This window comes from Argiope bruennichi, chromosome 10, assembly GCF_947563725.1.
Source record: "Argiope bruennichi chromosome 10, qqArgBrue1.1, whole genome shotgun sequence".
NCBI lineage: Eukaryota > Metazoa > Arthropoda > Arachnida > Araneae > Araneidae > Argiope > Argiope bruennichi.
Genome location: NC_079160.1, coordinates 7,913,313 through 7,926,587, shown reverse-complemented (window position 1 = coordinate 7,926,587; position 13,275 = coordinate 7,913,313). Strand labels below are relative to the sequence as shown.

General features: G+C 32.7%; 1 protein-coding gene across 1 annotated transcript in view; it reads right to left on the bottom strand.

Annotated features, from left to right (window-relative positions):
• LOC129988983 (dynein axonemal heavy chain 7-like) overlaps positions 1 to 13,275 on the bottom strand; it is a 197,138-nt gene that overhangs the window by 63,726 nt on the left and 120,137 nt on the right. The window contains exons 31-37 of the mRNA XM_056097281.1: positions 12,236 to 12,562; positions 7,669 to 7,814; positions 6,846 to 6,984; positions 4,127 to 4,293; positions 2,978 to 3,170; positions 2,604 to 2,809; positions 708 to 782 (exon numbers count right to left, since the gene is read on the bottom strand). Coding sequence (XP_055953256.1) covers positions 708 to 782; positions 2,604 to 2,809; positions 2,978 to 3,170; positions 4,127 to 4,293; positions 6,846 to 6,984; positions 7,669 to 7,814; positions 12,236 to 12,562 — 1,253 coding nt within the window. The remainder of the gene's footprint in view (positions 1 to 707; positions 783 to 2,603; positions 2,810 to 2,977; positions 3,171 to 4,126; positions 4,294 to 6,845; positions 6,985 to 7,668; positions 7,815 to 12,235; positions 12,563 to 13,275) is intronic.

The window sequence follows — 13,275 nt, the reverse complement described above, 5'->3', positions numbered from 1 at the left end:
GAGATGGACGAAATACAATAAGGCGCCCAAAATTAGTATTCGGGTTCCTTCACTATCTGATGAAGCATGCAACGTTTATGTGTGGATTCTGAAAATAAAAATTTGAGCATCCATGATCTGAACTCTAGATCTACAATTTTTATATGGGGAAGAGAATAAAATCGTTTCTTAGGGAGAAAGCTCCAGGAAGACCGCTAATAGGAAAATATTTAAAAGTATAGTACAAAAATATTTGTTGCTTTAATTGATGATTGGATCGTGTGTTCTTGAATGGATCAAAAATATTTGCTTATACTTCGAATTTCATTTATATACGACAGATGAGTGCTCGAGAGACAATCGAGGATATGGACCCTAGTTCTGATGCGCATTGATATTTTCTGAAATATGAATGCGCTTTTACTCACTACAAGGAGACATTTTTTTTTAAAGCATTTTGTCCAAAATTCTGTAATTTTGATATAAACATTTCATACTAAATTTCCCAAGAATGAGATTATATAGTTCTACATAGCTGAGACTTTTCGTTATCGTGATCTTTGATGGCTGATTTCAAAAATGAATATTTCCGATTCAAGGAGGTTTGATTCATAAAAATATGCAAATCGAAATTTGGGATGACTGCGGCAATGTCTTTCTGTCTTAAAAAAAACTCCCTGGTATATATTTTTGAGAAAAATAGTCAGAAGTACATCAAAAACACTCACTCAAATAACCAGGTACAGTCTTCCATGTCTGTTAAACGATCATAAAATACTCGATAGATCTCATGAACCCACAATCTGAAAAGAGACAACACGAATAATAATAAAAAAAGAGAGCAATCTCTATTTCGATTAATAATACAGGGCAGAATGGGGGCAGATATGAAATTTGGCACAAACATCTTAAGAAAGAAGAAATTAGAAAGGAGCGATTCTAGTGGAAATTATTGAAATCTTAATTATGATTTTAATCAATTAAAAATTTAATAGAATTTTAGCGTTTTTGATGATTAGATAATTTTTGAAAATAAGATCGATTCGAAATAAAATCGGAAATAATAATGATTTTTACACCATCTGAAAATTTATAAAATTACTTTTTCACTGACATTCATTTATTTATCTTTCAAATTTTCTCCCCTGATTTTTGATCATTATAAATTTTTTTCATGTATATTTTGTAACAGCGCTTTCCATGGTTGAAATGATTTTGGAATTAATGTATTGACTTGCTATTTAGTCGTATTTTTTCCTCTGCACTTTCATTTGTTTCTTGAAATAAAGTTCGAAGAATTCTCTTGAAGCCATATGTGAGAAATGGTCATTAATGAAGAATTACATTCTCTTGAGAAAATGAAACATCATGTGTATCTGTGCCAAAGGCAAGAAATGTAACTATACACAGGCGGTAACAAGCGAAATATTATTCCAGAGGAAATATTGATAGGTACAAAGGCAGCTCTTTATTAAAAGGTTTTTATTCTAATTGGAGTAGAAGGTTTTCACTTAACTCAAAATTTGATAACATGACAGCCATGCTAGCCTATAGCGACTCAGAAGAAATAGGAAGTTATGGAAATCGGTATAAATTCTTTTTCTCTATAAGGAAGTCAATTTTTTTTACTCGAATTAGTCAATTGAAAAATCTGAAAATGGACGAAAGCAAGTACCCTAAGCTGAGACAACACGGTCTCTGATTTGCTAACCGGTTTTGGATTCAAGAAAAGTGCTGTTGACTCATGTACATGGAAAGATTTTTATCAGCAAAGAAATTGCTCTTCATTTTATTGTAGACGATACTAATATTTTGTGAAGAAACAGGATATTTTGTGCGAACAGAAATTGGCTGCAAAAGAGATGGTTCAATCTTTTTAAAAGCGCATTCTAAAACGACTTCACTTAGACAATGCCAATCCCTATGATGTGCCTGTGGATCCTGTTGTTGCAATTGAATCGACTGCTAAAATTAAAAAATATTCTTTATAGGAAGGCTATTAGATCCTCATTATTCCTTGCATCGCAACATGGCCAGGTTTAATTTTTACTATTAATTTGGTAAGTCGCTTTCAAACTGTAGAAACTTAGAAGGCCGAGAAACGTGCTTTTAGGTACTTGAATGTTATAGCAGACTATGTCATAAAATATTCCCTGTTCAGTGATTATGCCTGCAGTTTTATTGAATCGCGTGATTCTGAAGTCACCATTGAGGTAGATAATAATGGATCAACTTCTGTTTCAACTCAGCAGATCAAATGGCTTCATTTTCATTTATGGTCCTCTTGAACAAAGTCAGATTGTGTTAGAGAGAGTCAAAATCGGAGAGTTAAAAAGAGTCATTTGGAATCTGCGCAGGAAGTTAGAATGAAACGCGACAGGTGGAAAGAATTTTCCTTCTTCATTAAACAATCCAAAGTGCACTACTTTAACATCCACGATGACGATTTAAATATTAAAAGTTTCGAACAATAGAGCAGATATTTTCCTTCTCTAAGGTGAGTATGAGATGCTTCCAAAATATTACTCTCAATGTATGAAACGGCTATTGCAAATTTCATTTAAAAGAGAGAGTCAATAGTTTGAAAGCCGAATGTATCATGGCAGAAAAATTTTGTTACATACCTGATGAGTATTTTTTTCTTTTCCAGCGACTCCTTTCTGATGAGACAACATCCATGGATGACGCGAGCGAAATCTCTCAAGTTGAAGGTGTAGTGTGATTTGGCGGGGGTTGGTAGAAGATGGGCGATCACTTCACTGTAGATGACAGATGTCGCGGATACGATGGTCTCAGCCGTGATCAAGGCTTCGGGAGGGAAATGGTTGTTCTGAAATACGATTCACATCGTAAACTGTTCTTCGCAATAAATATTCATTGAAATTTTTTATCGGAGTATTAATTAAAATATTTTTGTTCTTTTTTTTTTTAGACACCGATAAAATTATAGCACTACAAGTGAACGCTCTTCACAGAAGAGTTTTAAAAGGTTGCTCACCTTGAAGTGAATGCTCATCACAGCAGAGAAGATCGTATTCATGGTGAGGGAAGTGAACGCGTTGACGCCGATCACACCGAAGTGGCGCAGAAGCCTCGGCGTGATGTTGTTGCGAGCTCCTCCAGGAAGTCCCATTGCTGCAATGAACTGGGTGTCCACTAAATGAATTTCTGACTTTTCTTTCTTCTCATACCTTATAGAAAAATTTAATAAAATCAGCCTTAAAAAACGCTTTTTATTAGAGTTTTAAAATACAAAAATTTATTTTTCAATTAAAACATTTGGAAGTCAACACTTTATGACTCAGTTTGTCAAGAATGACAAAAAAACAGTTGTTTCTAAAATAAATTAGATTATCAAAACTTCAATAATAAAAAAACATAAACAATAACTGATTTCCAATAACAAAATTTTAAACATTAAGTGAACTTAACCACTTGATTTACGAAGTTGTTAAATTCTTAATAAGATGACATATCCTATATGGGACATCTATAACTATTTAATTCCTGTAATTTAAAGTCACGTCAGATACTGAAGTGTTTCGAAAGGATTTTTATATTTTAAATAACTTAATACTAGCACTTAAGTACAAATTAAAAATTCAGTGCGTGAGTCATTGTATCCAAAGATATTAAAAAGATAACTACGGACTTATTTGGCTGTTCAAACAATGAAACACATTTTTGCAATATTCAGCAAGCCAGTCTTACTAGTGGTCAATACCGCCTGGTTAGCAGGAAAAATTGCATGTGCCTGTGTTGTAACAATTAAAAATTGAAGTTTATTTGTTTGGGTTTTGTGAGCCCTGAAATGAGGCTATAAAGGGTTAAAATGAAATCTATAAAAAATGAAAGACATTGATATAAATATTCCTGTTAATTGGGATTTCAATAATATTTATAATGCATTTTATTTTTAATTAATATTTTGGGCTTTCTTTTTCTATATTTTTATCACATATTTTTCAACGGTTAGAGCTTTCATACTCTTTATTTCTTTATTTAAACCACCAGGTCTATGATAAGAATATATATATATATATATATATATATATATATTCTTATATGCTCAGAATAAAAAAGCCAGTTTTACAAACCTTCTCATCATTTTGTTCATGATGCACGAAAAGTAAAAAAGTGAACTCACCACATTCCGTGATCGAAAAACTGTCTGAGCAGCTCTATGGGCGGCTGCGCGCCGTACACCTCGACGGCCGGCATGTTCAAGTCGTCGATGAAGATGACGCACCGTTTCCCGAAAGGGGGACCGAAGATACCCTTCCTGCGCTTCTCAAGCTTTGACATGATGATGTCCTAAGCAGAAAAATTTTAATGGAGTGAAACTCCCGACCAATACACAGCAATGATATCCAACGATTGCGTGCAAATGATTAATAATTAATTAGAAGAAAATAGTTAATTGGTACAAAAATATGAGCTATATCGTCCAAAAATAGTAAATGTGAAATTAAAATGATACATTTAACAGAATTATTTCGAGGACTTTATAAAATCTCAGTAATTCATCGGAAGATTCTATCAAATATTTTTTTTTCACAGCAAACTAATGTTTCTTTATTCCTTGCCTTGAACGTCGCTGAAGAGGCTTCAGAATTTGTAATCCTTTTTCAATAGAGCATTTGAAAAGCACGTGGTTCCCGTTTGCTTTTCTCGTTACCTTCACGTGCAGTGCTGCCAACTCCCAAGCCTAATTCTTGAACAATTGCAAGAGTGGCATAATTCAATTTTATTTTTCTTTCTTAACATTACTTCTATATTTTTTTCCTTTAAAAAAAATCTTTATTTTTTAATCTCTACTATTTGCCTTTTTTACATCTTGCCATTTGTATTATCTCCTAAAATGTGAAATGCGGGAAGAGAAAAAATTTTTTTTTACTTAAAAAATTAGGATAAAACAGAAAAATTGCAAAAACTGAATGGATAAAAACATTAAAGTTCAGGGAAAATATAAAATTTAAGACTTCTTAAGAGACTGCATTGCAATACCTATTCAAAATTCTGATAATGTAGAAATCTCAATTCCATTATAAACTGAAAAGCATCATCACAATAATTAAACTGACGATATTAATCAAGGTTTGGCGACAATATTTATTTAAAATCAATTCGTCCCGATTATCAGAATTGCCAGTCAAATTTGAAAAAAAAAAAAAAAAAAATAGATTCCAGTATTTTCCGTCTATCTATATGCAGAATAACAGAAAATGCACGAATGGCATGTGCTACACTAATGAAATATATGTGCTAGTTATAATGGAATAATAATATTCCAGAGTTTTAACGAGTTAAAAAAGAAAGGTTCTTCAATAATTGTGAATTTAAACAAGATGCAGTTTTTAAAACAGTAAAAATTTTGCGCATGATCTCAAATATTTTTCATAGTATTCTTCACAAATATACACCACTCTGCTATAAAGCCTCTTTTTTTCCAATTTCAGTAGCTACACTACTGCTGAAGTAACTTGTATTCATTATTCCAATATCGGTATTTTTCCTCAGCATTAGATTTTCAGGATCATCAAGCTCTATCCAAAAGAAGAGTCTCATGCTTTTTGCTCCTTCGGTTATTCTTTTTTTTGACAATCTTTTTCACTAAACAAAAATGAAAAGATTTTCATATAAGAAAGGAATCATTGGCTCATTTGTCTGCTTTTTTATTTTGTAAAGAAATGGCTGAAGAATATTAGTAATATAAGCGAAGCTAATTTTAGCCAGAAGAAATTTATCATGACAAGCATTTATAATATTATTACTAATGAACCTTCTCATATAGGAAAAGATTTTTTTTTTATTAAAATCTATGCATTTCTTTATGTTGCCATAAACCTTTAGAATACTTTTGAAAACACTGATATTTTTAGAACAAACCTTCCATGAAAATTCAGAAGAACCAATAACTCACTTCCAGAAAATGAGCAGAACCTCTAGCTGAATTATCTTCGAATATTCTATACATTACTCTTGGAATAACACCTACTTTCCATTCAGTAGATTTATGTTTATACTGAAATGCTCAATGGATTATGTGTAATCCACGAGTACCTAGATCTAAAATTTTACTGTCATTTTCGCACGGAAGTTCTTCTTTGGCATACATTAAAAATATTTAATTTACATTTGGTTCACCCATGCTAATTTGTAAAAGTAACGGTATGTCCGAACTTTATATAACTTCTTTAAAATTCTCACACTATTTTTGAGCAAAGATATGCCTTCAAAATATTGAATTCAATGTCTTGAGAAAACTCTATTGGCTGTTTCACAACAATAAGCTCACAATAAGATCCATTTGGCATTTTCGTGAAATTTTTATTGTTAAACATTTTTTTATCATTATGAAATTGTTGAAAAAAATGGGGCCAATCCATAGCAAATTATGTGCGACATTTTTGTATAACCTACAGTACATTTTTTGGCTATTTCACTTTCAGTGAACATATGTGAAAATATTTCCGACATATCATTGAATGCATTAAAGGACGAATGTAAAGCAACAAGTTTAAATGCCCATAAAATTTCAGTTATAAATAATTATTCTTGAACTAAAAAGTTCGAAATCGTCTTATTTTCGGACATCAAAATTGACGTTTCCGGAATTCGCATATCATCTTCTGCTGTATTCCTTTTAGATACTAATTCAAACATCGGCGATGACTCTTTTGAATTGGCACGCAATTTTGTACGTTGTTCTCTTTTGTTATAACTATTAAGTACCTGTTTTCCCATATTACTTAAGCTTATTATCTTCTTACAAAACGAGTATGGACCACTCTTAACTACGCCACTACTTCCAGATCTACAGAAAAAGTAATTTTAAAAAGTGAAAAAGAAAGAGAAATTAGCACTTGTGCTTGTCCGGCTGACGTCTGAGTCGAGAAAGCGATAAAGGAAGGCACGTAGATCTCTCTGTCCAGACCCTTCATCATCTTCTCTTGGACATAGGCTGTCTTGCCAGTCCCCGTGGGCCCGACCAACAATACTGGCCTGGAAGAGAAGTATCATTTAATAGTATTTTCGTCATAAGTTCGACTTATGCATAGTCTTTTTTTTTTAGATAAACGCTGCTCATTTTCTTTTGAAGAGAAATTAAAGGAAAAGGAAATTTTTTTTGCAAACAGGAGGTCTAACAGCCGTTTGTTAATGTGATCCTATAGAGCACAAATTTCCGGCAAAAAATACCTCTTTACCATTACTTATTTATTTTTAAACTAAGAATGATCTTTACTCATAGAATGGGTGAAATAGCTAATACTCTATGACGCAACAGCACTTCATTGTATCCTAGATAAATTATTAAAAGCACACAGATCTGGAAAGTGACAGCTGCCAATGTTATGTCATATGAATCTTGGACTACGAAAAAGATTTAAAAGTGAAGATCTTAAATATGTTTTAAATAGCTTCTAGTCACTGAAGGACCAGGTTTACTTTGGAGAAGGTAAGGTCGTAGAAAAGTGAATCAGTGAATATTCTTCGCTTTTTTTTTAATTACAGCCAGTCACCACGCTATCACAGAACTGAGTAGTAAAATTTGGTTTTTGATAAGTAGATTTGAGGGGGTCCAAATGATCCGATATTTTTTATACTTACAATACTTTCTCTTTGTGCACTTCGCATGCGAGAAAGTGAAGAGATAGACTTCAACTTAAAATGTCTGATCGTACTGACCTGCGATGACGGATGCTCAAATCCATCAGGTAGGAATACCGCACCGTGTCGACAGTTGGAACGATGATTTCTCGGAAGTTCATGCTTGTTGCAGCCAGAGGTACGATGGAATCTTTCCACGAGTACCATTGCCCTTTTCCGCGGGTCTGAAAAGAATTCAGTTAATAAACGGACAATAACACATTTTCGTGAGATATAGAACGCGGTATTAAATATTAAAATCAGCAGATATTTTACATGGCGAGTAATTGCAGTAAGAGAAAACGCTGTGCAAGAAATATGAATGCACTTAAGTGCAAACAAGGAATAAATTTTTTGAGACTTTTGCCGAAAGTATTGCAAATAAATTTTATGTAAAAACGTTCTAATAATATATTTAGTTATAATGTCTGAAATAAATTTTTCCTATAAAATAGCCGTTATTAAAAAATATTTTTTACTCTTTTTTTTTTTTTTTTCGACTTTTATCCATTAAACTTTTCAGGTGGCATCCGAACAGGATTGAGGAAAGTCATTAAATAAATTGAAATACAGATTTTTTCCCCCTGAAAAACTGAGAAAACACGGAAAATACATCTGTTATATATATATATATATATATATATATATATATATATATATATATATATATATATATATATATAACATATGTATTTGCCGTGTTTTCTCAGTTTTTCGTTAGTAACAAATGAAATAATTTCTCTTCAAAATTGATTTATATACCTTCTTCAAAGAGCAAACAGTTATCATTCTAATTAATTTTAATTGAATTGCTAAATAAGTTTTTTTTCTTTAACATTAATAAATGTTTCGAAAATTAATCTTAAACGTAATTGCAAAAATGCTTTCTGTTTTCTTAATGTTATCCAGATTTCTTTTATTGCTTCATCATATCAATCAATCCTACATTTTAGCTACTATAAAGTTGTAAAAAAGATTTTCTTTGGACATTAACATAGAAAAAGAGTTTTCACTTTAGTTTTTATTTTGTAGCATGCATATTTATTAATATACACTCGTAGTAATCCTGTATCATAAACATGATTTCTCTTTTTTTATATATGACGTTTATTTAATTTTTAAAGTATCCAAATGCAGTCATTAAAGATTACAATCTCATCTCCAGCGAAAAAAAAAGATCTAGGGAAGTGCGGTTCTCCTCCGGTAAGGCTCACAAACTCCAACAAGAAGAGAACATTTAATGGCAATAAAAAAAAAAAAAAAAAAAAAAAAAACATGGCATAATTTGAGGCAACTTTTGTTGTTGCAATTAGAAGAGATAAGAAGTGTTGCTAGACTAGTACCATATGGGTAAATACGAAAAAAAAAAGGAATTATGTGGTGAGTCAAGAGATCAGATAACAGAAAATCTGTCAAAGAACATAGAACAAGAAATTATTTCGCTACATTTAAAGAGATATAAATACTTGAAAAAATATCCCAATCCCTAGAAACGCCGCTTGCAACTAAATATTACATATTATAAATTAATAAGTTTTAATTATTTAACTTAAATCATACATTTATAATCATACTCGCTTTGATTGTTCTGCCATATAAATTATTTTTAGTGAATATTTTGGTTGTTAGTTAAAAATAACGAATGTATTGGAAGTGTGTGGGGATGGGATCTATGACAGAAAAAGGAATGGAGCACTGTAAATGATGATCGCCGATAAAAACCACCAACCACTTATTTTCTCAATACAATGTATTTCATTAACGTAAAGAACATATACATTGTTTGATTACTTAAAAGTTAAACGCAAAGTGAAAAAGGTAATATATTTTTTATCCTAAAGTATAAAATGAAATAAAGAAAATCGGCATTCATTTCGAAGAGCAATTGAATCTACGATATTTTTTGTCAGTCCGTCTTTAGCCAACACAAATAAGCTCGATGGTTTGTCCACGCTAGAACATGCCACGTATAATTGTCCGTGTGAAAAGCATGGCATGCCCAAATCTAAGCCGTTGGCCTTGATTGTATTGGCCTTATTGATTGTAATTGCGAATTGCAATCTAATAGGAAATCATTGGAATAATAGGAGAATCATTGGAATCTAATAGGAGAATCATTGGAATTCGTGGCAGTAAAACATTTTCGGCTCGGAATTTGCCATTCAAAATGGTAGCTTCGGTAACGTTTTTCATCAATTTTTTAATGGCCAATCGCGTGCCATTGCACAGCCATGTCGGGTCTAAATTCCGAAGTAAAATAACCGGAGATCCAACTTTCAGTCGTAGAAGATGTGGTAACATGCCTGGCAAATCCAGTGAGTTCAAAAACTCTGTTGGATAATTTACATTTCTGGATTGGATTTTGTTTCGTTAACATCGCAAACTGTATCGATCGATTTGTATGATATCAAGTCGCCTGATAACGACTGCTGTATCTTGAAGTTTAAATCTTCAACGTCCACATTTTTTGCTGCCAAAATGGCTCTTTCTGCCAGCCACGCATGATTTATGTATTATGTGCGTACATCGGAAAATATGCGGTGAACGAGAGCATTTTGCGAATCAATGATAGTGCAGAAATTAGTGGGCAATTTTATGCATCCAGAATTTTTATAGAAAGCAAGCTTTTACAACGCCGCTATCTAACAATTGGTCCGAGAATGTGTCAGCAGATGGATCTTGTAGCATTTGGACGCGCGTGTTTATTTTTAGCTGGACTTTTTCAACGTTACGCCACAGTGGCGATGATTTCAAGCAAGCGTTGATCTCATCAGCCGACGGTGAACGTGGATAGGAACACCCTAATTACCTAGCGTTGTGAAATATACTTTACGACCTATTCTATCACCTACCAAATACACATAAAAAATTTCATGAAAATCGATCGAGCCGTTTCGGAGGAGTTCGAACACAAACACCGTGACATGAGATTTTTATATATTAGATTATACGCAATCAAGGCCAATGTCACTCTTAATGGAGGAAAGGTAAGCGAAAGCAAAATTTCCCCCTCTCTGAAATCGTATAAATGGATTACTGAGAAGTAACTGGACAAAACTAAGTTTAGTCATCTCACCCACCATCCTCTGACACACGCATGACTTGGGGGGGAATCAGTTTGTCAACGTATACAATGATCAGGATCACTCGAATTCCCTTGGAGAATGCCTTCTTCGAATAAACAATAAATTTCCAAGCCTTTTTCTTCTCATCCGCAGTGGCCAATGACTACTCCAAATTGCATGGGAAGATTAAAATGGGAATACTTCAATTTCCACTCTAAATAAGCCAAAACATTCATGCTTATTTGTAATTCATCATCAGCCACTTCGACATTTTTTTCATTATTATTTACCTATTGTTTTGCATATTCATGGAAGTACAAGCCGGAACATCTACCTAATTTTATTTATTTAAGACTGGCAGAAAATAATTATAATTGTTATTAAAGATCGCGATAGAATATCTTTGCGATGTCATTGTTACCAAAAATATTACATAGGAATGTACACAAAATTTCAAAATACTATTTTTTAATAAAATAAATTTCCTTTTTTTTTCATTTCAATCTTGGACTATCATTTAAACATATTCAAAACTGATTTCAGTAATAGTATATATATATATATATTAAAATTATTTCGGAATCGAAACTAAAAAATTATTTCGGAATCAAATTAAAAACTAAAAACAGTAAAAAAGCCGAAAATACATCATTGTATTTAGAGAGCGCAAATGCAGCTACTACTAAAACAAAAAACAGCTGCTACTACTGAATCTAGACAATTAGTAATAAAAACCAAGTTAATAGGAAAAAAAGAATCAAAATTAAACCAAATAATATAAGAATCCGGCCTGAAGACTTTCTCAAGGGTCACCCTCAGGCAGGGATTCAAAATAAGGGATTTTTTTCTGTGAGGAATCCAGACTTTTGTCCAACAGTATTGACCCCTAGTGACCCGAAAATCTCCTGAAATTAAGCCTAAGAGATGCACCATTTTTACATAAAAGAAAAAAAACCCAATAAATTAAAAGAATATGACAACTTATAAGCAAAATGCAATAACATAAAATAACAATATAATAACTCTCATAATCAATTATGAAAACAAAAAGGAAAGCACATACCAGCAGCAGGCAATTTCTTTTTTTCTCATAAGGGGTCCCATTCTTGTTTCCCACACCCTAAACTGTTTTTGCTAACGTCATTCAAGGTAAAAATAATTTGAGGGTCTCAGCGCCATCTATTGAGTTAGTTAATATGCAACGGAAAGTCTATTTTTATTTTAGGCAAAGGATGAATTCCAAATCATCTCTTTTTTTATTAAAATATTAATATTCCAGTAGTTTCTGGGATACTCATTGTTAGTTAAATTTTTTATGTGATTATTTGTTGCTTCAATATAGGAAATTTTGTTATTACAAACTCTTTTTATCCTGTTGGATTGTGAAAAAATTTAATTTTTGACAATTTTAGAGTTTAGATTAGAATGATAATTACAAAGTTTCGCTATTTTAAAGTTTAATTCATCCCTTTTATCGTAGATACCAACTATTGTTTTATCATATTATATATATATCTTTCAAGTATTGTGTATTTTCTTACCAGAAACTTGTAATCGTAGACTGAGCCTTCCTTTGGGAAAGTGCAGTCGATCTTCATGCCGACGTCAGGCGGAATGGGGTGATCGGTGCACTCGCCCACTGTCAGTTCCTTGAGGAAATTGCTGAACTTTTCTCTGCTTGCCTCATCGCAGGCGGCGCCCACAGACCAGACGGTGGCGAACATGAAGGCACCTATGATCCAGCACTTGAGCACCTTCCGGTCGGCGTTGGAGAAGGCCTCTTCGTCCGTGCACGCTTCGTTCATGATGATCTCCACCAAGCGCAAGAATGAATCTACCAGGTGACTGTCGCTCGTGCTCACCAGCTCCTGGTGCAAATAGAAACAAGGCAGAAATCGCATCATTCAGTCAACGCCCACAAATCTTCAAAGATCCGAGGACGTCTTCACTCAGTTCCACCGTGTTTGTGATGATAAAACCATTAGTTATCACATAAATTTATCTAAGAGCTTAAATTATCCAAATAGTAATAAATAAAAAAGGTTAATATTTTACCAAAAAGGAAAAAAAAATTGAGCATTGTATTAGTAGTTTTAAAAAAGAAAAAGAAAGACGTAATCTAACGGGGCAATACCTTGAATATATTAGATTGAGTGGAAATCAGTCAAATATTTCTGTTTCAACACATCATTAAAACGCCTATATAGAAAAAAAATGGTATAAAATATTCGCACACAATACAGCAGCTAAAAAAAATGCCAGCTTGTATTTCTATTCGGGTTTTCTACGTGTGCTATATGCTTAATTTTGTAAATATTGGATAATTTGTTTAGTTGAATTGAATCGATAATGTTTTGGTTGTGTTCCTTTTCAAGAAAATATTTGCAGATTATCCCTTCATTCCATTTTGAGGTCAATTCGAATTTCAAATGGTATTACGGATGGACCTAGTATTCAGAATACATTACAATCGTGGAACATGAACTATTTCCTGGATTTATTAACAGATAATTAAATCAAAATAGGAATCATTGTCCCATGCATACGTTTAACTTCACCGTTTTCATGTGGTCCACACAGT